At 38.4% G+C, this 26,458-nt stretch overlaps 1 protein-coding gene across 5 annotated transcripts in view; it reads left to right on the forward strand.

The window, feature by feature from the left end:
- Positions 1-12,867: 12,867 nt before the first annotated feature.
- Positions 12,868-26,458, forward strand: part of LOC113096661 (obscurin-like) — a 65,096-nt gene continuing 51,505 nt past the window's right edge. For 3 of the 5 annotated variants that reach the window (XM_026262074.1, XM_026262077.1, XM_026262076.1), the window contains exons 1-4: positions 12,868-12,984; positions 17,857-17,892; positions 22,060-22,326; positions 24,449-24,733. In XM_026262074.1, coding sequence (XP_026117859.1) covers positions 12,954-12,984; positions 17,857-17,892; positions 22,060-22,326; positions 24,449-24,733 — 619 coding nt within the window. In that variant the 5' untranslated portion in view covers positions 12,868-12,953. The remainder of the gene's footprint in view (positions 12,985-17,856; positions 17,893-22,059; positions 22,327-24,448; positions 24,734-26,458) is intronic. The other 2 variants (XM_026262078.1, XM_026262075.1) reach the window with 2 other exon arrangements.

Consider the following 26,458-nt stretch of genomic DNA (forward strand, 5'->3'; position numbering starts at 1 on the left):
TTATGGATCTTGGCTTTTTGTTTACTCTTTTTCAATTGTGTTTTTCATTTAGAGTCTAGTCTTGTGTTTGTGTATTGTCCTGTCTTGCCGCACTCAGATTTCCTGGCCACTGAATCCCACTGCTTGGAAGCAGCTCTCCTCTCTCACGTCTTGGTCTTGTGAGTCTCTACCTGGCGACTACTCTGGTGACGTTGGAGTTTCACTTGAAGCTACGGGTTTCCTGTGTCTGCCTGGCCCTTCCTCTGGAGATGCCTACTCTGTGCTTGGGCCTTTGGTCATCTTGGACTGTCTCAGTGGTCATCCCTCCTGCCCGTATTGTTGTCTGCCCTGCCCATCTGTTTGAATTGTTACACTGCAAATTCCCCCAGCTGTTCCAGTCTAAGTTTTGTTAATAAAATACCCTTGTTGCTCATTCTGCATTTGGGTCCCGTTTCTTGCAGATCCCTGACATTTTTATGAATGTTGAAAATTGGGAAAAAATGAAAGTGCAACAGAGTTTGATGTTTTGGGTGAATTTGCTTTTAGTTTTCTCCAAAACTATACAGTAAAATGCCTTGAATATTAATACAGTGATAGTAAGGGTCACTCTGAATACATGTGACTTGAAATATTGAGCTAACCTATAAAGCAACCATTTTTATTAATGTTGTAATATGGGGAAAAGTTTAAGTGCCACAATGGAGATTGATGTTTTGCGGGAATTTGCTTTTAGTTTTCTCCAAAACTATACAGTAAAATGCCTTGAATATTAATACATTGATAGTAGGGGTCACTCTGAATACATATGACTTGAAAGAATGAGCTAACCTATAAAGGAACACCTTTTATGAATTTTGGAAAATGGGAAAAAGTGTACAGTATTGTTCAAAATAATAGCAGTACAATGTGACTAACCAGAATAATCAAGGTTTTTAGTATATTTTTTATTGCTACGTGGCAAACAAGTTAACAGTAGGTTCAGTAGATTCTCAGAAAACAAATGAGACCCAGCATTCATGATATGCACGCTCTTAAGGCTGTGCAATTGGGCAATTAGTTGAATTAGTTGAAAGGGGTGTGTTCAAAAAAATAGCAGTGTCTACCTTTGACTGTACAAACTCAAAACTATTTTGTACAAACATTTTTTTTTTCTGGGATTTAGCAATCCTGTGAATCACTAAACTAATATTTAGTTGTATGACCACAGTTTTTTAAAACTGCTTGACATCTGTGTGGCATGGAGTCAACCAACTTGTGGCACCTCTCAGCTGTTATTCCACTCCATGATTCTTTAACAACATTGCACAATTCATTCACATTTCTTGGTTTTGCTTCAGAAACAGCATTTTTGATATCACCCCACAAGTTCTCAATTGGATTAAGGTCTGGAGATTGGGCTGGCCACTCCATAACATTAATTTTGTTGGTTTGGAACCAAGACTTTGCCCGTTTACTAGTGTGTTTTGGGTCATTGTCTTGTTGAAACAACCATTTCAAGGGCATGTCCTCTTCAGCATAGGGCAACATGACCTCTTCAAGTATTTTAACATATGCAAACTGATCCATGATCCCTGGTATGCGATAAATAGGCCCAATACCATAGTAGGAGAAACATGCCCATATCATGATGCTTGCACCTCCATGGTTCACTGTCTTCACTGTGTACTGTGGCTTGAATTCAGAGTTTTGCTCTCCATTTTAAGGCATTGGAGATCATTTTAGCTGAACAGCCTATCATTTTTTGCACCTCTTTATAGGTTTTCCCCTCTCTAATCAACTTTTTAATCAAAGTACGCTGTTCTTCTGAACAATGTCTTGAACGACCCATTTTCCTCAGCTTTCAAATGCATGTTCAACAAGTGTTGGCTTCATCCTTAAATAGGGGCCACCTGATTCACACCTGTTTCTTCACAAAATTGATGACCTCAGTGATTGAATGCCACACTGCTATTTTTTTGAACACACCCCTTTCAACTAATTCAACTAATTGCCCAATTGCACAGCCGTAAGAGCGTGCATATCATGAATGCTGGGTCTCATTTGTTTTCTGAGAATCTACTGAACCTACTGGTAACTTGTTTGCCACGTAGCAATAAAACCTTGATTATTCTGGTTAGTCACATTGTACTGCTATTATTTTGAACAATACTGTAAGTGCAACAATGGATTTTGATGTTTTGGGTGAATTTGCTTTTAGTTTTCTCCAAAACTATACAGTAAAATGCCTTGATAATTAATACAGTGGTAGTCTGGGTCACTCTGAATACATATGACTTGAAAGAATGAGCTAACCTATAAAGGAACACCTTTTATGAATTTTGGAAAATGGAAAAAAGTGTAAGTGCAACAATGGAGTTTGATGTTTTGGGTGAATTTGCTTTTAGTTTTCTCCACAACTATACATTAAAATGCTTTGAAAATGAATACAGTGATAGTCAGGGTCATTCTGAATGCATATGATATGAAATAATGAGCTAACATATAAAGGAACACTTCTTTGTGTAGGAAACTGGGACAGTGCAATTGGTAGAATGCATTAAATATATATATATATATATATATATATATATATATACACAGTATTGTTCAAAATAATAGCAGTACAATGTAACTAACCAGAATAATCAAGGTTTTTAGTATATTTTTTATTGCTACGTGGCAAACAAGTTACCAGTAGGTTCAGTAGATTGTCAGAAAACAAACAAGACCCAGCATTCATGATATGCACGCTCTTAAGGCTGTGCAATTGGGCAATTAGTTAAAAGGGGCGTGTTCAAAAAAATAGCAGTGTCTACCTTTGACCAGGCACGTGCACAGGTAGGGCTCAACCTGTGCAGAGCACATGCCCTTTTTGCCCTTACACTCCGAAGTGCCCTTTTTTTGGTGGTGTTTTTAAAATTTTTTTTATCAATGCTATTGGTCACCCTTTACATCTGTCTGTCTGTTTTAAAAATATTTAGCAAATGAAAGTTCTTAAAACGAGCTTGTGTAAATCTTATTCGATCCTCAAGCTGTCAGTAAGCTGATAACTCCGCCCCCTCTATATTCATTGAATCAACTGAAGTTCCACATCAGCCGCACTGTAGACAACAGCTGAGCTGAACAAAGTTTTGCGAAGGGTAAATAAATATCTTGTTGTTTGAATAAGTACTACTAAACACTATGTCTATAAAGGCTCATATTTTATTTATTTGATGTCTGACTGACTGACTGAGACATGTGGGGTGTCGCCTGAGAGAGGGGGCTAGCATTTGCCATCTAGTCATAGCCAATACATAGCCAACACTTAAATGGCCTGTGCATACAGTAGCATTTCATCTTTTATAAAATGCGATTTTGGACAAATGCATTTTACCACAGGAAAAACCGAGCGCTCCGTCTATATAGCTACAAAAACTAGTTTGTAACCTGTAGATTAAAGTGTAATGTGATGCCGGCAGCGGCAGGCACCGTCGCCGTTTTAATGACGGACAAAAAAAAAATTCACATTTGCACACATTCACTGGTCAAAAACTATATATTGATAAGTAATACAACAACATATAATTTGTTTTACCATCGGAAAATCATAACAGGTGCGCCCCCGCGCTGTTTCGTACTGGAACTAACTTACACAAAGCGACGAGTGATCCTCGTCACCTAGATAACATTTATAAAATATATTTCTAAGAAATTTCTTCTTTGATTTATGATTGCTGATACACTTAATTTATTAACATTTAAGCTAATCATGTTTTTGTATACTCTCCGTTTGTCCTCACATGTATAAAATGTAGTAAAACATGGTAGGCGGATGTTGGATATGTTATAGTTACGGTATGGCTATAGTTTCTTATAATCTGGAATTGAGTTGGACATAATTAAATTATATTTCAAAAAAGTTTGTCAAAAATACTTGACTCATTGCTCACCTTCCCCTCTTCTCAATGTCATTCATAATCATGTAAACCAAATAATACAAATTAGCTTATAAAACCAAGCAGAATAGCTAAAAAAGAGAATATATATATATATTTTTTTCTTTGCAAAGTTCATAAAAAAGTGCATAAAGTTCAATAAAAAAAGATTTTGGTTTCTGTTTGGTGTTATAAGCTAATTTGTATTATTTGTTTAACATGTTTATGTATTTACGCTATAAATGCAATTTAAAAAAAGAGGGAGTACACAAGAGCTGTTGTAATTAGGTTTAAAGAAGCCCTTAAAACCTTGTTTATCTATATTATCTAATTATCTAATATTATTATTATGGTTGTTATTAATCGTGAATAAATCTAAAGCTTTTGAGACTATTATTTGGTGTTAATGAATTTGTCATGAAGATGTGACCATTTCTTCCTGTTATGCAGGCTTACTAAATAATCTTGATATAAAAAAAGGGAGGGGGGTGCCCTTTTTCAGTTTCAGCACATGCCCCTCAAAAGGTCTGTGCACGGCCCTGCCTTTGACTGTAAAAACTCAAAACTATTTTGTACAAACATTTTTTTTTTTTTTCTGGGATTTAGCAATCCTGTGAATCACTAAACTAATATTTAGTTGTATGACCACAGTTTTTTAAAACTGCTTGACATCTGTGTGGCATGGAGTCAACCAACTTGTGGCACCTCTCAGCTGTTATTCCACTCCATGATTCTTTAACAACATTCCACAATTCATTCACATTTCTTGGTTTTGCTTCAGAAACAGCATTTTTGATATCACCCCACAAGTTCTCAATTGGATTAAGGTCTGGAGATTGGGCTGGCCACTCCATAACATTAATTTTGTTGGTTTGGAACCAAGACTTTGCCCGTTTACTAGTGTGTTTTGGGTCATTGTCTTGTTGAAACAACCATTTCAAGGGCATGTCCTCTTCAGCATAGGGCAACATGACCTCTTCAAGTATTTTAACATATGCAAACTGATCCATGATCCCTGGTATGCGATAAATAGGCCCAACACCATAGTAGGAGAACCATGCCCATATCATGATGCTTGCACCTCCATGCTTCACTGTCTTCACTGTGTACTGTGGCTTGAATTCAGAGTTTGGGGGTCGTCTCACAAACTGCCTGTGGCCCTTGGACCCAAAAAGAACAATTTTACTCTCATCAGTCCACAAAATGTTCCTCCATTTCTCTTTAGGCCAGTTGATGTGTTCTTTGGCAAATTGTAACCTCTTCTGCACATGCCTTTTTTTTAACAGAGGGACTTTGCGGGGGATTCTTGAAAATAGATTAGCTTCACACAGACGTCTTCTAACTGTCACAGTACTTACAGGTAACTCCAGACTGTCTTTGATCATCCTGGAGGTGATCATTGGCTGAGCCTTTGCCATTCTGGTTATTCTTCTATCCATTTTGATGGTTGTCTTCCGTTTTCTTCCACGTCTCTCTGGTTTTGCTCTCCATTTTACGGCATTGGAGTTCATTTTAGCTGAACAGCCTATCATTTTTTGCACCTCTTTATAGGTTTTCCCCTCTCTAATCAACTTTTTAATCAAAGTACGCTGTTCTTCTGAACAATGTCTTTAACGACCCATTTTCCTCAGCTTTCAAATGCATGTTCAACAAGTGTTGGCTTCATCCTTAAATAGGGGCCACCTGATTCACACCTGTTTCTTCACAAAATTGATGACCTCAGTGATTGAATGCCACACTGCTATTTTTTTGAACACACCCCTTTCAACTAATTCAACTAATTGCCCAATTGCACAGCCTTAAGAGCGTGCATATCATGAATGCTGGGTCTCATTTGTTTTCTGAGAATCTACTGAACCTACTGGTAACTTGTTTGCCACGTAGCAATAAAAAAACATACGAAAAACCTTGATTACTCTGGTTAGTCACATTGTACTGCTATTATTTTGAACAATACTGTATGCACATATACACACACACTCAAACATGAAAAAAATGAAAGAAAATGAAAGAATGAAAATCATTAATATTGTAATTTATAATCTCTAATAAACGATTTAAAATGATTAATGTACAACACAAACGTTTATATAAAATAATGAGTTAAAATAAGCGAAAGTATAAAGGAAACGTGTGTACGACAGCTTCTTTACATGCATTTTGACTGCTCTCAGCACCCGTACCGTAAGTGCATGATTACACGCGCAAAGGAAAAAAAAGTGTGGCTGGCTTGACCGTGTATTTTCAAAGCGCGGCTGGCTGTTTGAAACAGCGTTTGAAGCCCAATTCATGCGTCCCACAAATTGAGACTGTGTCACGCGTAATCAATGCTTGCTCAAAAAAAGTTGGTCGCTCATCTATATCTGGAGTCACCAACCCGTCGATTGCGGTCGCCAAGTCGATCTTGGAAGCATTTTAAGTCGATCGCGAAGATTTTTCTAAATCTGAAAAAAGGTGCGAGCCTCCGGTGCAAGTTGGTAGGTGCAAGCCTCCGCTGACGGCTCGCGCACCTCCCGAAACAGACGAGACATTTATACTTGAAGCAACTGTTTTAGACTGAAAACGATTTAGACGCGGGTGCCGATGAGATGTACTAATATCCGTCTGCTCGGGCATGATTGTTTTAGGCCTGTAATTGATTGAATATTGAGCTAATAGGGATGGCACGGTTCGCTAAAAAAAAAACAAACAAAAAAAAACCTTTCTGTTGATGCATGCGCATTCTGGCTTCCCAGACATTACCAAAACATGAGAGAGAAAAAAAAAAACCCTGGACAAATCATTCACTCTTGTTCAACGCGAATGCTGTATCTGAGCAGTAATTTATTCTTAAAGTAAATTGTAATGGACAATAAAGAGAGAGAGAGAGAGAGAGAGAGAGAATTTTTAATTAATTTAATTATTTTAGTATAAAAAAAAAAAAAAAAAACTTTACATTTCGAATACAAATTCCCGCCCGGCATCGCCCTTTTAGTAGGTCTATATGCATGCAAAATACTTTAATGTATATTCAAAAATGTCAAAACGAATAAAATTATCTGGTCATGAGTAGGCCTACTACAGTCACCTCCGTGGAAGAGCGCTTTTCGCTTCTTAGACCATGGGCGCGTATTTGGATTTTTACATGACATCGCATCTCTCAAAGAAAAGGAGAATTCAGGATTGCTTAGTAGTGGAAAAGGCCCTGACTCATGGGGACTCGCGGGATGTTGATGGGCATGAATTGTTTGAAGAGCTGACTGCTTTGGGCAGACTCCTGGTTGCTGGATCTATACCACTGGATGCGCTTAAATTGATCTATGAAAAAGAGATGGAATTCACTTTTCCAAATGTTTTTGTAGCATTGAGAATGCTTCTCACTCTCCCCGTCACTGTGAGCTCTGGAGAACGCAGTTTCTCAAAGCTTAAACTGATAAAAAAAAATATCTCAGAAGTACAAGTTAAACTCGAGGACGCAATCAAAGCGTTTCCGATGCGAAAGCCCGACGCGCACGCTTCTGAAATATGTGTGAATGTGTGTATAAGTAAAAAAAAAATAAAACAAATAAAAAAATCGAAACCTCCAGCTTTGTGAGCAAAAAGTTGTGCATATGTTTAGTTTTATTGTGTACACTATCTATTAGCCTATAAAACAGAAATTACATGCAGCTGTTGCATTGTGTACCTTTTTCACCTTTTTGCAGAATGAAAAAAAATAAACTGAAAACATGCTTGCACGTTTTTATTTTAGTGTAATTTCATAGATAAAAAAAAAAAAAAAATGTTTACATGCATCTTAAGGATCACTAATTGTGGATGTGAGGTGGGGGTGGCACCATCGTGCTTTGCCTAGAGCGGCATTTGAGCTTGCACCGGCCCTGCATGTAAGGTGGTATGTGCTAGAAATGGGTAAACCACTATCCGTGAGTCTGTCCATGGGGTGGGGGAACCACCGCGCAAGGCAGTGTCCCACATTGTCCCTCAGAAACATACCCCTTGTCCCACCTTGGGCTTATTAGCAGGTGGTCACCCTAGAGCTGGGCCAGTGTTGTGTGTTGTGTTCGGTGAGCTGGGCCGGTGTGTGTTGTAATCGGTGAGCTGGGCCGGTGTGTGTTGTAATCGGTGAGCTGGGCCGGTGTGTGTTGTGTTCGGTGAGCTGGGCCGGTGTGTGTTGTGTTCGGTGAGCTGGGCCGGTGTGTGTTGTGTTCGGTGAGCTGGGCCGGTGTGTGTTGTAATCGGTGAGCTGGGCCGGTGTGTGTTGTGTTCGGTGAGCTGGGCCGGTGTGTGTTGTGTTCGGTGAGCTGGGCCGGTGTGTGTTGTGTTCGGTGAGCTGGGCCGGTGTGTGTTGTGTTCGGTGAGCTGGGCCGGTGTGTGTTGTGTTCGGTGAGCTGGGCCGGTGTGTGTTGTAATCGGTGAGCTGGGCCGGTGTGTGTTGTAATCGGTGAGCTGGGCCGGTGTGTGTTGTGTTCGGTGAGCTGGGCCGGTGTGTGTTGTGTTCGGTGAGCTGGGCCGGTGTGTGTTGTGATCGGTGAGCTGGGCCGGTGTGTTTTGTGTTCGGTGAGCTGAGCCAGTGTGTGTTGAGATCGGTGAGCTGGGCCAGTGTGTTTTGTGTTCGGTGAGCTGAGCCAGTGTGTGTTGTGTTCGGTGAGCTGGGCCATTGTGTGTTGTGTTCGGTGAGCTGGGCCAGTGTGTGTTGTGTTCGGTGAGCTGGGCCAGTTTGTGTTGTGTTTGGTGTGTTGTGTTCGGTGAGCTGGGCCAGTGTGTGTTGTGTTTGGTGTGTTGTGTTCGGTGAGCTGGGACAGTGTGTGTTGTGTTCGGTGAGCTGGGCCGGTGTGTGTTGTGATGGATGAGCTGGACCATTTTGTGTTGTGTTCAGTGAGCTGGGCCGGTGTGTGTTGTGATCAGTGAGCTGGGCCAGTGTGTGTTGTGTTCGGTGAGCTGGGCCGGTGTGTGTTGTTTTCGGTGAGCTGGGCCGGTGTGTGTTGTGTTCGGTGAGCTGGGCCGGTGTGTTTTGAGTTCGGTGAGCTGGGCCGGTGTGTTTTGTGTTCGGTGAGCTGGGCCAGTGTGTGTTGTGTTCGGTGAGCTGGGCCAGTGTGTGTTGTGTTCGGTGAGCTGGGCCAGTGTGTGTTGTGTTTGGTGAGCTGGGCCAGTGTGTGTTGTGTTTGGTGTGTTGTGTTCGGTGAGCTGGGACAGTGTGTGTTGTGTTCGGTGAGCTGGGCCGGTGTGTGTTGTGTTGGATTAGCTGGACCAGTTTGTGTTGTGTTCGGTGCGTTATGTTCGGTGAGCTGGGACAGTGCGTGTTGTTTTCGGTGAGCTGGGCCGGTGTGTTGGATGAGCTGGACCAGTGTGTGTTGTGTTCGGTGAGCTGGGCCAGTTTGTGTTGTGTTTGGTGTGTTGTGTTCGGTGAGCTGGGCCAGTGTGTGTTGTGTTTGGTGTGTTGTGTTCGGTGAGCTGGGACAGTGTGTGTAGTGTTCGGTGAGCTGGGCCGGTGTGTGTTGTGATGGATGAGCTGGACCATTTTGTGTTGTGTTCAGTGAGCTGGGCCGGTGTGTGTTGTGATCAGTGAGCTGGGCCAGTGTGTGTTGTGTTCGGTGAGCTGGGCCGGTGTGTGTTGTTTTCGGTGAGCTGGGCCGGTGTGTGTTGTGTTCGGTGAGCTGGGCCGGTGTGTTTTGAGTTCGGTGAGCTGGGCCAGTGTGTTTTGTGTTCGGTGAGCTGGGCCAGTGTGTGTTGTGTTCGGTGAGCTGGGCCAGTGTGTGTTGTGTTCGGTGAGCTGGGCCAGTGTGTGTTGTGTTCGGTGAGCTGGGCCAGTGTGTGTTGTGTTTGGTGTGTTGTGTTCGGTGAGCTGGGACAGTGTGTGTTGTGTTCGGTGAGCTGGGCCGGTGTGTGTTGTGTTGGATTAGCTGGACCAGTTTGTGTTGTGTTCGGTGCGTTATGTTCGGTGAGCTGGGACAGTGCGTGTTGTGTTCGGTGAGCTGGGCCGGTGTGTTGGATGAGCTGGACCAGTTTGTGTTGTGTTCGGTGAGCTGGGACAGTGCGTGTTGTGTTCGGTGAGCTGGGCCGGTGTGTGTTGAGATCGGTGAGCTGGGCCAGTGTGTGTTGTGTTCGGTGAGCTGGGCCGGTGTGTTGGATGAGCTGGACCAGTTTGTGTTGTGTTCGGTGAGCTGGGACAGTGCGTGTTGTGTTCGGTGAGCTGGGCCGGTGTGTTGGATGAGCTGGACCAGTTTGTGTTGTGTTCGGTGAGCTGGGCCGGTGTGTGTTGTGATCGGTGAGCTGGGCCAATGTGTGTTGTGTTCGGTGAGCTGGGCCGGTGTGTGTTGTGATCGGTGAGCTGGGCCAGTCTGTGTTGTGTTCGGTGAGCTGGGCCAGTGTGTGTTGTGTTGGATGAGCTTGACCAGTTTGTGTTGTGTTCGGTGAGCTGGGACGGTGTATGTTGTGTTTGGTGAGCTGGGCCGGTGTGTGTTGTGTTGGATGAGCTGGACCAGTTTGTGTTGTGTTCGGTGAGCTGGGGTGGTGTGTGTTGTGTTTGGTGTGTTGTGTTCGGTGAGCTGGGACAGTGTGTGTTGTGTTGGATGAGCTGGGACAGTGTGTGTTGTGTTCGGTGAGCTGGGCCGGTGTGTGTTGTGTTGGATGAGCTGGACCAGTTTGTCTTGTGTTCGGTGAGCTGGGACGGTGTGTGTTGTGTTTGATGTGTTGTGTTCGGTGAGCTGGGACAGTGTGTGTTGTGTTGGATGAGCTGGGCCAGTGTGTGTTGTGTTCGGTGAGCTGGGACGGTGTGTGTTGTGTTCGGTGAGCTGGGACGGTGTGTGTTGTGTTCGGCGAGCTGGGCCAGTGAAAACTGCTGAAGATTCAGAGTCTCCTGGTTTTACTTCTCACTTCTAAAAGTAAACGCTGTGATGTAATTACTCCTTTTAGATAATAAATAAATATTTGAAATATTGTTCTGGCAAATTGTCAGTCCATCCGATCTGAATCATGATTTTATAGGCTGAATGCATCACTTATGTTGTGTTCGGTGAGCTGGGCCAGTGTGTGCTGTGATCGGTGAGCTGGCCCGTTCATCCTTTATTTGATGTTGAAAAAGGAAACGTCTTCTTTTTAGACATGGAAAATCAATTTGATAAGTGTTCATTGAATCGATTCAATGAACACTTACGTCTTAAAAATCAAAAATGATTTTTTCACAAATGTGACAGGCCTAATCGGTTATCAGGGCCAGTGTGTGTTGTGATTCTGTGTTGTGTTCGGTGAGCTGGGCCAGTGTATGTTGTGTTCGGTGAGCTGGGCCGGTGTGTGTTGTGTTCGGTGAGCTGGGCCGGTGTGTTTTGAGTTCGGTGAACTGGGCCGGTGTGTGTGTTGTGTTCGGTGAGCTGGGCCGGTGTGTGTTGTGTTCGGTGAGCTGGGCCGGTGTGTGTTGTGTTCGGTGAGCTGGGCCAGTGTGTGTTGTATCTTGTAGTGGAAGTGAACATTCTGTGGGATGTTTCTATTGTGGGCTTTATTTTTCTGAGGCCATATATAGTTAAAATTAAATTGCATTGGCGTCTTTAGCTCATCACTGAAGATACATCTTTATTTGTGCGTTGCTGACTTTAGAAGCAGCTTGAAGTGAGAAAATGACAGAAGTGTTAAAAGAGGCCTAATAAAGGTTGAGCTCATGGTTGTGGTTTGACTTCTGCTCTGTTTCTGCTCTATATTTTTAACCAGAGCGGGGAAGATAGTTATTCTTATTCTTCATCTGTAGTTTCATAAACCACAAAATACTTCAACAAGAGCAAAAGATTCCCAGCAACATGTTCATGTCATTTTCATTTACTTCTTTTAGAAAACCTGTACCAATTCATATTGCTTTCACAAGTTCACATTTACTTATAATTGAATAAAGTTAAGCATATTTGGTGTGCTGTCAGGAGAGAGATCTCCGAGCCTTCATAACTGAATAAAAACTAACAAAACAATATATACACATATTCTTCTTCTAGTTTTTGTTCTCCATATTGAGAGTTAATCAAGTGTAGTATCTGAGCTGATCATGTTTTGGTGAATTTTGATGACCATGCTCCAGTTTTTGAAGTTGTGGCAAGTGTTTATGAGCAGAAATACTAATGTTGAGGATGTATTTTTATCTCCGTGAGGTATCTGTGTGGTACAATTATACTGTTTTGATCGGGCCTCGTGAAACTGGTCAGGCTCCTAATAACTGTTTACATCCTTTGTTTAAGGACTGCTCTCTAAAATGTATATAAACTAACATGTGTCTGCTTTATTAGACTGAATGACTGGAGCATCAAACAGAAATAAAGAAAACTGCTGAAGATTCAGAGTCTCCTGGTTTTACTTCTCACTTCTGAAAGTAAACGCTGTCTTGTAATTACTCCTTTTAGAGAAGAAATAAATATTTGAAATATTGTTCTGGCAAATTGTCACTCCATCCGATCTGAATCATGATTTTATGGACTGAATGCAAATCACCTTTTACATTCAAAGATGTGTTTATTTAATTCTATAGCAACAGTCACACAAGGTTTTGATTCTGGGTCATTCCTATATGAAATATGGTGATTTATACAACAAAATTTTTGTGACAACTAAGTATTGTTTTCAGATGTTTATCTTATCTTAGAGAAATCGTGTTTTTAATTAACTAAAATATTCAGAATGTAATAACAGATACACTGTATTAATTATTCATTATATCGATCATTGTGTAAAAGCAGTTTAGTTGTCATTAATCGAGCCGCTGTAATTGTTGATGAGAGAATAACTCAGATAAGAGCGGGTCTTACATGAACAGAACTACATTAGAAGTCAGCTCATGATTTACTTGCTATTCTCTGATCTGTTCATAATCTGTGAGGCTTTGGCTGTGAACGAACAAAACAAAGCAGTGAGAGAACAATTACTGAACACTTTCTCTTTTCAAGGAGAAAAACAGCTTTAACAGCTTTAATGCAGTAAAAGAGTAAATATCTTAGAGTGGGTCTGGTTTTCTTCCTATTTCTTGATGTATTTGTGTGTAGAGTTTGTCTCCTCCCTCATCTCTTCTTGAAGTGTGAAAAGCAGGAAGTGTCTGATTTAGTTCAAACAGTCTGTTAATGTGTCAGTATGGGCTCCAGTGCACTGTCTCTCACACTCTGTGAGTATTTCATTATATTCTACACTATCTTCTGTTTTTAATACAGTATTCAGCTGAAGATTAATGCTTGTGCTGTGTGTAGGAGGGTCTATGAATCCACCGTCTTGCTGTTTATCATATTCTTTATTGTTCAGATTAATGTGATGATATGTTACGTGTGGATCAGATCCAGAGTTTGAGAGAACATGTAATTATCTGTGCTGCTTGTGAAAGATGGAGGCTCTGTGGACGTGTGCTTTTGCTTGGTTTTGTTATAATACACGCTCTTCATATTTCAGGAAGTTCATTTTATTTTTCAATAGACTCTCCATCAGAGGTTCAGACAGTTTGAGAACAGTGACCAAACACAAGTCAAGTTATTATGCTATATTATCACAAAATATCAAAAGTTTCTTAAATTAGGTCAGAATTTGTTGTTTTTTACATTTATTCATTTAGCTGACGGTTTTATCCAAAGCAACTTACAATTGCTATGTATGTCAGAGATCGCAGGCCTCTGGAGCAACTAGGGGTAAGTGTCTTGCTCAGGGACACATTGGTTTCTAACAGTGGATTCGAACCCGGGTCTCTCACACCAAACCATGTGTCTTATCCACTGCACCAACACCATCCACCACCATTTTTATTTTGTATTTTTGTTTTATTTTTTGGAACTGATTGATCAGGTGGCATTCATCTTGGTTTTATGCACTTCAGTTTTTTAGAGACTTAGGTCTCTGCAGAGCAAAAGTGGGCGTTTATCACCATATGGGTGTTTTGAAACTGCTGGGTGTTTCTGAATCATGCAATCTAAATTATCCCCCTTACCCAACCCCACCCCTAAACCTAACGTCACTATTACATCAACTAATCAGGTATCATGGTGTAAAAACATCTTGATCTCGTAACTCCCATTACTTTCCTGCAGAGACCTATACTTGGTTTTTTAGAGGAAACATTATTTGTGGATATTTTTTTTCAGTAAGCAATAAAATATGCAAATAATTTGCACTGTTTATCACACTATAGTGTGCTTTAGGCTCAGATCAACGGTGTCTGCAATCAATCTTAAAAATAATAAAACTCTGTCCCAATTAAAAGAAAAAAGGTGACAAACATATTGAATCTAATATTTGGTGATATAGAGCATAATGAGAGATGTATAAGCTAATAACTGTAGGCTGGTCATTTTTGACACCGAAAGTGCTTGTGAAAGACGGAGGCTCTGTGGATGTGTGCTTTAGCTTGGTTTGTTATAATACACGTTCTTCATATTTCAGGAAGTTCATTTTATCTTGTAATAAACTCTAGAGAGTTTGAGAACAGTGACCAAACACAGTTTTCATCACTTTTAATTATTTATGTCACTCGTATTTAAAATTAATTGTCCATAATAAATAACTTCTGTTTTCTGAGACACTTTTTCTCTTATTTTTAATCAGTTTGTCTCAATGTGATTTTTAGCAGATGTCTGAAGTCAGTTGTCTGTCAGTTCTCAGCAGAAAAACCACAGCTGTAGTTCATCCTTAACATATGAACATGTTCCTCTAACACGTGACACTCAGAAAGTGTGTTCGGTCTTCATTTTGAACAACATATTTATTGTTTCTTAATATACTTCATATACATACTCGCCACTGGTTAAGTTTCTGGTTCACTTTTGGAAAAAATTAAAATAAATTCTCTCTGGTCCAGAATATCCTGAACACAAGTTTTATTTCAATGTAATAATATTAACTTGCATATTTGGAAAAAAGAAAATGATCCCTGAATGTCCTGAACACAAGATGAGGGAGGAGTCGATGTTTTCAGAGTCAAACAGGAAGTGAGGCTGTGTCTCAAACACTTTGACCTGATGTGGTTTGGTCTTCTGTTCCAGTGAAGAATCAGTGATGAGAAACAATCATCACATTAATGTTCATATCTGCTTTTAATGTGTGTTTACAAGTGTGCAACTGTTTTACTACATACATTATATATATATTTATTACACGGCTCTGTGGATTACTTGATTCTGATTGGTAATTTATCTCTGGATAACAACCTGTAGAAGCTAATAACAGCGGCTCATCCGGGTTACTGCAGTCAGCGCTGTACTCTTGCTTTTCTTTTGCATTTGTTTAGTTAATAAAATATTAAAACTCAATTAAATATTGTGTACAATTGTTTAATTATGTCATCCTGGTATCGCGGACTCGCTCTCGTTTCGTACAAACCCAGCTGCTGCCATTTTGGTGCGATTGTTTTTTTTTACGCTGTAATGAATTATAAGAGAACTAACAAGGTTTTAAAACATTGTCGTCTTAATTATTTCATTGTCTTAATTATTTTGTGGTGTAATTTTGTGTAATACGTGATTTGACTGAATCGTTTTCCTTAAATGTCAGTTTAGTTGCCGCTTGCTCGTAACTGCTGTCTTCACGGATATTTCAACTCTAATCAATATTTTGCATCTAATTATTTATTTATGTGTCAGGTAGCCATGTAATAAGCTTTGCGTCGCTGTCCTGATCACCCTGTCGGGGTTTATTCAACCAGTACAGTATGTACAGTACAGTGTGTGTGTGTGTGTGTGTGTGTATGTGTGTGTGTGTAATGATATAGGCTACTTTTTTTGTCTAAAGGACAGGTTATTATTATTTTTTTATCTTATCTCTTTTAATTGGTCAAATCAAATAAACTGATGGACAATAATCAATCATTTGTGTTTTATATATATATATATATATATATATATATATATATATATATATATATATATATATATATATATATATATATATATATATATTAGTGCTGTCAAAATTAGCGCGTTAACGCATTCGATTAATTTGAAATATTTAACGCGTTAAAAAAAAAATAACGCAATTAACGCGGTTGCAGTTTTTTTTATTTCCAGTTGTGGCCTATGTGTGTTCAACGTGCAAAGAAATATGGATAAAACCAAGGAAGGACTTTTAGACGGAAAGTTTCAGTATAAAACTCTGCCGGATTACTCTTCAGTCTGCCACAAGAAACATTACTCTTCATTTAGTCTGCCACAAGAAACAGCAACATTAAAATCATGAACTCTAATGTCATTGTTTAAAAAAAAAAAAATGACTGTAACAGTTCGTAAATCAGACCTTTCTGTAACGCTAACGTTAATAAGCTTAAACAAAAATAACGAAATAATTGTGTAGCGGAGTATTTTTTGTACACAGTGCCGCGAACTGTCAATCACTCCTGTACGCGTGCATCACTGTCCTCCTCGCAGCTGCAGCAACTTGCGCTCTCTCTCTTCATCAAGCTTTAAAACAAAAAGGGGACAAAAAGATCATATTGTCTTTGTGCATAGGCTATAGATTAATTAGATAAATGAATATCTAAATTTGTGCCTTGCCGTCTACGGGATTTTTTTAGAACTTAGAAAAAAGATGCTGCAGCCAATGAGCAGCCAGCGGGGTCTGCAGGACGACTCAACCTCCGCAGACAGTTTTTAATGTTTATCAAACAATAAATACTCAAGATTTTGCTTTAGTATAACTCACAACGAGTTTCACACACCTTCTCCGGCCACGTTGAGTTGTTGACACTTAACAGTGGGAAAGCGACACATGCGCTATTCACTTGTGTAACTTAAGGGTGAATGGGTAATGTAGTTTCTGCTCTGGGTGGGATGAATTAGGAAGCTTGCATTGTGAAGGGCGCTCTGAAAATCGGCAGTGCAGGTAAAAGATTACAACCTCTATTAAAACAGATGTCCAGATGAGCGTACCGGTACGCTACAAGCACGTTCTAGGCGCACGGAGAGGTGGCGGTACGCTCAAGAGCTATATTTGGAAGTGGCGGTACTGAGTACCTGTGCTCTGGCCCACTTAAAGCACTGGCAATGACTATACTTTGGAATTTTTTTGCAGTCCACTTAGAATTCAACATGGAAATCATTTTTGTTTTTTATTGGCATTGATTGTTTTGAAATTCAAATGGTACTTAGATGCCTGTGTTTTTATTTCTGTAATAAATATGGCTTTCAAGCCAACAGTTAATTTGGAGGATATTGATGGTTTATTGCAGGTATGTTGTTTACATGAGAAAATCTGTGTTACAAGTTAAACAAAAATTCCAATAAACAATAAACAATCATATTTTGAATTTAAATAGTTTCTTTGTCCTGAGTTTACATTAATTATTTACATTTTACATTAATTTACATTAATTATTTACATTTTACATTTACATATCCAAAAAGTTTCAGTCTTTTAATTGCGATTAATCGCGATTAATCGCGATTAATTTTAAAAAATTGTGCGATTAATTAGTTAATTTTTTTTAATCGATTGACAGCACTAATATATATATATATATATATATATATATATATATATATATATATACACACACACACATTCTAATGGGATTTTTATGAGTGGTTTATACACCCTTTTTTCTTATTTTGATCACAGAATAGGGCAGATAATATATTTTTTATCATTTCAATACTATAATAAATCAATTCGCATTTTTCACAGTTACATTTTTTTAGCCTACCTGAAGAGGACACACACATTAACCAGATTTTATTTGCCATATATTATTATTATATAATGATATATTATATTATTTCAATCACATATTTGTTGTCTTCATGTTTCATCAGTCTAAACGTTTCTGTTTTTTATTCAGCTTAGCTTTGCTAGAACTGAAACAGCGCACATCAATATTGTGTTATTTATATATGTCTTCTGAACAACAATTAATTGTGTGTGTTAAATGATGGAGAATATCCTCCATCGGTTCTCATGGAGCATCAAAACAGAGAAACACTTTCAGCTGAAACTCTAGACATGTTTCTGTGATCTGCATTGTGTTGAACCAATGGAAATGATTCATATCTGTTTCTTCTGTGTTTAGTGCTGATGTCCTTCATCCACTCTGGACTCACTCAAGGTATTGTGCTCTACTGATTTACATTTGATTTATTAAATATGAATAGTGTTGTAGTAGTTTATTTGTCTACATGGATCACATGAGGATCACACATTTGTCTCTTTGCTGATAATTCATCTCCATATTTTGCTGTTGTTCATCTTCACTCAGCATCATTTATATGTGTAGCTCCTCATGCTGTAAAACACTGCTGTGGGGGAAGTTGTAGCTTCATGGTTAGAGAGTCAGACTCGTAACCCAAAGGTTGTGGGTTCGAGTCTTATACTGACAGTGATTGTAGGTGAAGGGAGTGAATGTACAGAGCTCTCTCTCTCCTTCAAAACCAAAACAAGTGTGTGTGTGTGTGTTCACTGCTGCTCTTGTTTTTGTGTCATATCAGGACACAACTCTGTATAATGACATTGGTATAACACAGGTATTACAAGGAGAGGGTGACTTATGAGGACATAACCCATGTCCCCATTTTTCAAAATGCTTATAAATCATACAGAATGGGTGAGACAGCAGACGTTGTGCTTCTGCTCCATTCATTAACAGAGACACGCAGAACATGCAGGATTCATATTTAAACAGACTGTTCCGGCTTAATATTTACAGATATTAGTCCATATTGTGATTTGATGTAAGTGCAATGACCTTTTTTTGATTAATTCATTCATAATTTGGTAAATTCCGTGCCATTCCGCGTTAAACTGTAAATTCTGTTTTTGTGACTGGATTCCGCGATTCTCTCCATGTTTTCTCCATCGCTGAAATCATAGGGCACTAGTTGTGGTATGCCAGCTCTATCTTACAATGGACACAAGCCATGACAATCTCTTTACGTTTAAAAGAGGCCTCGAGGCAAATCATTTTTTGCACTCGAGTTACTCGAGGAATGGTTTCAGCCCTAGTGTAATCACTGCTGTGTGTTGGTGTGTGTGTGTGTGTGTGTTCACTGCTGTATGTGTGTGTGTGTCCTTTGGATGGGATAAATGCAGAGCACTAATTCAGAGTGTGTGTCATCATACTTGGCCACATGTCCATCACTATTTCTGCAGTTCAGACAGGAACCACTTTGGCAAGTTTACTTGAGTTTATTGAACACAATTTATCTTTGGCGGTATGGTTCCTTATGGGGGTTCTTGCTCCCTGAATAATTGAACATACAAGAGCTTTAACATTAACCCCCCGGAACCATGAATTTAGAAATACATAATAATTAAGACTTTTAATAAAGTCTTTAAAGCAAACAGTGATAATCATGTAGATGTGGCAGTGGTACGTCTATCCTGTAGCCTGATTATAAAGATGGGTGTCTCTCCGCAATGAGGTCCATGCCAGCTAAGATTTTTGGAAGCCTTAGTGATCTGAAACAAACAAGACAACAGCCAGAAGGTGCGCAGTAATGTGCTCATGCTTATAATGGGGAGGGAGGGAGGGTTGCGAGTCGTTGAGCATACTTACCGAGCAGTAGTGGCACGTATATATATATGTCCCGTGTCTAATAGGAAAGATGTGGCGATTGGAGCGATTTGACAGCTGACCGCATCAGCTGTTCACAGCCTTGCCTCCGTGGCCTGACTGAACTGACGCTGCGCTCGATTTTATGATGAAAATAAATAAATAAATAAAAAGCTTATTGTAGTCGATTGCAAGAATGAATGTGTACCATTAAAGGGTTAGTTCACCCAAATAGCAAATTTATGTCATTAATAACTCACCCTCATGTTGTTTTAAACCCATAAGACCTCTGTTTATCTTCAGGACACAGTTTATTATTGGATTTAGTCTGAGAGCTCTCAGTGCCTCCATTGAAGCTGTGTGTACGGTCTACTGTCCATGTCCAGAGAGGTAAGAAAAACATCATCAAATGTGACATCAGAGGGTCAGTGAGAATTTGTTGAAGCATCAAAAATACATTTTGGTCCAAAAATAGCAAAAACTACAACTTTATTCAGCATTGTCTTCTCTTCCGTGTCTGTTGTGAGAAAGAGTTCAAATCAAAGCAGTTTGTGATATCCGTTTCGTGAACGAATCACTCAATGTAACTGGATCTTCTTGAACCAGTTCAGCAAATTGAACTGAATCGTTTTAAACGGTTAAAATCGTGAAAGAGTCAGTCTGTTGTTCATTATCTGGCTCGGCTCTGTGTTCATCTTCAGTTCTCTCTTCACAGCAGTTCAGTCAGTGTACTGTTTGAGTAAATGAATTACTCCGGGATATTGGTTTGTTTTAACCACATTAAACAAGTTAACAGCTCAAGTCATTTGTGGATTAATGCGTATTGGAGACGGGAACCATTAAAAATTATTGAATATGATTTGGTGAACTGGTTCAAGAAGATCTGGTTACATCGAATGAATGAACCGGATATCACAAAGAAGTCTCTCTCACAACAGACACGGAAGAGAAGACAATGCTGAATAAAGTCGTAGTTTTTGCTATTTTTGGACCAAAATGTATTTTTGATGCTTCAACATATTCTAACAATTCATGGACAGTATACCGTTCACACAGTTTCAATGGAGGGACTGAGAGCTCTCGGACTAAATCTAAAATATCTTAAACTGTGTTCTGAAGATGAACTGAGGTCTTACAGGTTTGGAACGGCATGAGGTGAGTTATTAATGAGATAATTTTCATTTTTGGCTGAACTAACCCTTTAACTCTTTTGTGATGTTCAGATTTATTTCAGATACCAAATTTCAACATAAATGTTCCTCTCATATAAATGGCATGAAATTCATGACTTTGTGGAACCTGCTCTACAATAAAAACAGGTTCTCCACAGAACTCACACTGGAAATAAATGGTGCACAAAATCTATTTTATTTTTTATATATTTGTTTTCATCAATTTTGTCAAATGAAGTCACTACATCAGCCACAAAGCAGAAAACAAAAACAAAGACGTTGTAGAAGTGGAAACTATAAAACATCCACAATGTGTAACTCTGGTGATCTGGATGAATAATGTTCATAAATGTTCATAATGACATGAATATTACAACATAAACGTGTAAACAAATAAAAATAAATGAATGTTAAATAAAATGTTACATAATTTGTCAGAATATTGTAACATAACTGCAAAAATATTACTTTAGTAAAAAAAGTTACACTTTGCAAAAGGTTCATTGTTTTCTTGTTATAATGATGTTTGAATGTCTCCACATCAATCTGACGAGACACTGAGTGATCACTGCAGACATCTGGAGGATGTAGATGTGATTTCATGTTATTTTATGTCATTATTTAAGGACAGCAATCTCCCACTGAACCAAAACACACTGAGCATGATATCACCAGGAGTGAAAGATAGGACTTACACAAAAAGTTATTAAAAAAAATAAAATCATTGATAAAGTGATTGATATTACAGAAGAGAAGAGGAGAAACAGTATTTGATCATGTGGTCTGTGAGGAGTGTTCAAACTAAATCAAGATTTCTCAAAGTGCAGCACTGGACGACTGTGACCCATAGACATGAACTGATGACCACTGAGAAATAATAATAATAACTTTACTATATGTTTGTAATACATTGCTTTTAGTGTATAAGCTTCATAAGATGTCACTAATTAAAAACTATTGAGTACTACAGTAAAATAAAATAAAATAAAATAAAATAAAATAAAATAAAATAAAATCCAGAAAAAAATAAAAGATAATCCAGAAAAAAAATAAAATAAACAGAAATTGCAACATGTAAGAGTACAGCATATGCTTAAACACTTAAAATAATGAAGGGGTTCTTGGATAAAAAAAATAAAATAAAAAATCCCATGCAAGAGGACCCCTGTCCTAAACCAGCAGCACATCAGGTTCAGATCTCGTGTACTAACTAAACTTAATGATGTTCATTCAATACAGTGTTAGTTGAAGGAGTCTGACAACAGAACCTAGAAGATAGATCAACTTTACCATTTGCTCTGAAGATTATTATCATAATGATGTCTAAAATAAATGATTTATTAAAACCTCTGACTGAAAACCAGAACAAGAACTGTTCAATAATGTTTTAATAACTTTCTCATTTCAAAATACAGCTGAATTGACAAAACAAATAAAATAAGAAAAACATTTTATTACAACTTCATAATAACATAGTCAATTTTATTCACATTTATTTCACTATCAACTACATGAAGTCAGATATTGAGAGTTTATTTTCTTCTGTTCACAGTTTCACCCAGATCTACTCTGACTGTGACTCCAGACAACACAGTATTCACTGGAGAGAGAGTGATTCTGACGTGTGTGATTGAGTCTGATCACAGAGACTGGGAATATATGTGGAAAAAAGGCAAAACTGAAGTGTCTGAGAGTAAAATAAACACTTTCACTATTAAACAAGCTAAAACATCTGATGCAGGTCTGTACACATGTGAAGGAGAGAGAAGAGGAAGACCAAATAAGTCACAATCAAACTCTGTTTCTCTCTCAGTGAAGGGTGAGTTTAATATAATTGTCCTCATAAATAAACATATTTGTCAATATTGAAATTGTATAATACTCTTAAATTATGTAAATGTGGTACACTATGAAATTGTGTTATATGTGAATTATAGAACATAAATGTTGACTGAATACAAATCAGAAATTAGAAATTAACACCAACGACGAGCAAACCTGATATTTAATTTAGTGCAGTATTTTCCTCATAAGGAGATTTTGAGTTCATAACAGTGATCATGATACTGCGATGCTGTTTCAATCTAAATTAAATCATCTGTATATTAATCATAGACTGTATAGAGCAGGGGTCAGCAGCAGTGGTGCACAGATTGATAATCGCTGGCACACGAGCAATAGAGAAAACTGCAAACTGACGTACATTTAGAGTCACACAGTCTGTTAGGAGCTATAAACACTATTAAAGTGTGAACATTCACTTGTATTAGTCTACGGATGATATTCAATCTCAATTTGTATTAAATCATTCTTTCATTTCACTAATCAATCTTTTCTATTTTTTTTTTTTTAATTAAACACAAAGGGATCATTAATGATGCTTACATTATAGCAAGTTCACAAACAAAGTGTATATAATTTGGCCAAAATTAAAGGTGCCTTTATTAATATTCAAGAATGCCATAGAGCAAATATAAAATAAATGTACTGTTATTATAGATTACAAAGGTATTTATAATTAAATACATCCAAAAGGTCAAGACTTGCCATACATTTTCTTATTTATTTAACCATTGTGATAATTTCCAAATTTGGACTTATTTGTGTCATTCAATAACTATATTCCCTCGATCTATATTTGTAAGTGCTTTATTGTAAAATAAATCAGGTATCTACTTTTGAGTATGATTTCAGTTTCTCATATGTTATTATGTTTTTAAAAAGGAAGAAAAAGTACCCTCAGAAGGTATTTTAGAGTCTAATTGTGTTAAATGTGAAAAAGCAAAAAAAATGTAGCTTTAAATATTAATATTTAATTTAGAAACACACATGCTATACTTTTGTTTCAGAAGCTGCATCTGAATCATTGGGTTGAGTAAATGGAAATAAACAGAATTTCTATTTTTGTGAAACTATCGCCAAATATTTATTAAATTGAAATGATAGCCTTTTTATATTTATATTTAAAAAGAAACTAAAGCAACATCTACTGGAGAGATATAAACCTGGGGGATTTGCGGCTGAGAGTTAAACCCCTTTCTCTTGATACAAGGAACATTTCAAATTGCGGTACAAAGGTATCGGGACTGTCAAGTTTTGTCTGCTTAAGGTAACTGTAGTCTAAATACCCACAATTTGAAGAATGGTTTCCCTGTCATCTAAAGTTGGAGCGTTCACATAATCCTTGTCAGGTGTGTGGTGCTGGTGCTGGAGGTGGAATAGACCCCTATCTATAAGCTATTGCTCCTCGGGAGTCCATTTCTTCACAATAGATCACTATTGTTTTTCCTGATCAGTTGTTGGGTAGGTTACTTTGAACCGTGGTGTGTACTATAGAAGTAGTCCTTGGCTGCTAAAAAAGTAATATATTGTGTAACTTGTCATTTTTGTTATATGCTACTCCCAACATGTAGCAACAAGGGGGAAGTCGTGGCTTAATGGTTAGAGGGTTGGACTCCCAATCGAAGGGTTGTGAGTTCTAGTCTCGGGCCGGAAGGAATTGTGTGTGGGGGGAGTGCATGTACAGTTCTCTCTCCACCTTCAATACCACGACAGAGGTGCCCTTGAGCAAGGCATCGAACCCCCAACTGCTCCCCGGGCGCCGCAGCATAAATGGCAGCCCACTGCTCCGGGTGTGTGCTCACAGTGTGTGTGTGTGTGTTCACTGCTCTGTGTGTGTGCATTTCGGATGGGTTAAATGCAGAGCACAAATTCTGAGTCTGGGTCACCATACTTGGCTGAATGTCACTTCACTTCACTTTCAAATGCAATGTGTGAAATAACTTTCTCATTTCAAAATCCAGTTGAATTGACAAAACAAACAAATGGGCAATAATATTTTATTAAAACTTTAATCATAACATACTGCATTTTAACCACAATTGCATCACTATCAACTACATGAAGTCAGATATTCAGAGTTTATTTTCTTCTGTTCACAGATTTACCCAGATCTACTCTGACTGTGACTCCAGACAATACAGTATTCACTGGAGAGAGAGTGAGACTGATGTGTGAGATTGAGTCTGATCACAGAGACTGGAGATATGAGTGGAGGAAAGACAGTGTAAAGTTACAGTCGTCTGAGCGTTACACTGTAGAGAGAAACACTCTCACTATTGAAGGATCTGAATCATCTGATGCGGGTCAGTACACGTGTAGAGGACACATAGAAGGAAGATCAGTCTCATCACAATCAAGCTCTGCTGTTTCTCTCTCAGTGAAGGGTGAGTTTAATATCATCATCTTCCTAAACTCTCTCTACTACATGAGAATAAGATTCAGTTGTGACAATGGATCTAGAAGCTCCTGAAGTTCTCAGCATAACATATAAAACACAGTTAAATTAAAGAGAGCAGACAATAACAGACTTGTTGACAGTAAGTGTCATGATTGTTTGAGAATCAGATTAAACCTGCAGTGAATCAGACGAGGAGAGACATCAGTCTCCTCTCCACATCTCTCCTCTTTAACATCAGTGTCACACAAAGAGTGTAAGAGTGTCATTCTAGAAACTGACTCAGAGATCCTCCAGGATCATCACAGATCAGTGGAGATTGTAACGCTTGTTGATTCATGGCAGAAGAAATCAATGAGAGGAAAGTCAGGCAGCTCAGTTAGATCAGAAATGTCCAGAAAGTCTTCGATGGTCCTCGAGTGAATGAGTTTCTTGCTGAAGCTGAATTAATACGACTAGATCTATCAATGCTCTGCTGTTTCTGTAACGTGGCTGTTTCAGTAAAACATAATTCAGCCCTGCGTGCATTATTTGTTGTGTGTCGGTGCACATCTAATTTTACAGAGTTCTGCAGGCAGGGTCTTTCATTTTTTTTTTTTTTTTTTTGATTTGTCAGTGGACCCCACACCTCATCATAGAGGGCAATGAGCTCAATTACTGATTCTAATATTTTCAGCCAAATTCTAACAGGGATTTCTATCAGCAGGACATTGTAGTTTTATGGCATAGATGGTCATAGATGCTTTATCTCTCAGTTCATTCACAGCATGATTAAAGTTCCCTGTGGATGTGATGTTCAAACCCAGGTGGTTTTAGTGTGATGTGTGTGTTATCTGATTAGTGTCTAATGAAAATGTGTTGTGTTCGCTGAGATCTTTTCTGAGAGATCATGATTTTGGTTTTGTTCTACACTGTAAAACTGAACAGTGAAATTAATCAAATAAAATGTATTAATTGCACTCAAATAATAATGTAAGTTCATTGGACTTAATTTAAATAAGTTCTGTAAACTCAAAATTTTGTTGTAGTAAGGTGAACTTAAAATGATTGCGTTTTCTAGTTCCCAGCATTAACATAGAGGGACATAAGTTAGTATTTAAATGTTGTGTTATATTAGAGTTTACAAAGGTTTCTGTTCTGTTGGTTTTGTAGTGTTACCGTTGTGGTGAAGAGTAGAGCCTGTGGTTAGGCTGAGGACGGACAGAGAAAGACTCAATTTAAGTGAATTTGAGAAATAGAGAACAATTTGTGTACTTCCTAAACATAAGTTTTATTAAATTTTAATATTAATAATTATAAGACGACATTGAGACAATTTAATGCAATTGGAAATTACATTTTTAATCTTATGTAAACTTCTGTTATGTAACAATTTAAAAACCTCACAGTCACGGGAAGAAGGAGGCAGGAACCGACAGACAATCAAATGAAAGTTTAATTACAAAATAAACACAAAACAGCGCGACAGCCCCACAAACAAAAACCAAACACAAAATAAATCCAGGCCTGGTCCTCTCTCGTCCTTCACTGTTGTCGAGCATTTATGATCCTACAGAATAACTTTCCCAGATTGCTGCTCACACAGATGCCAAACACAAACAGTAGTTGTTGGATCAAATTTATCTCAGTTTTTAACGATGATATCAAGCTTTGATTCCAGATGTCAAAGAAGTAGCCTTCACTCAGAATCAGACTGAATAGTTTGAGATTGGAC

This window comes from Carassius auratus, unplaced genomic scaffold (genome assembly GCF_003368295.1).
Source record: "Carassius auratus strain Wakin unplaced genomic scaffold, ASM336829v1 scaf_tig00216014, whole genome shotgun sequence".
NCBI classification, from domain to species: Eukaryota; Metazoa; Chordata; class Actinopteri; order Cypriniformes; family Cyprinidae; genus Carassius; species Carassius auratus.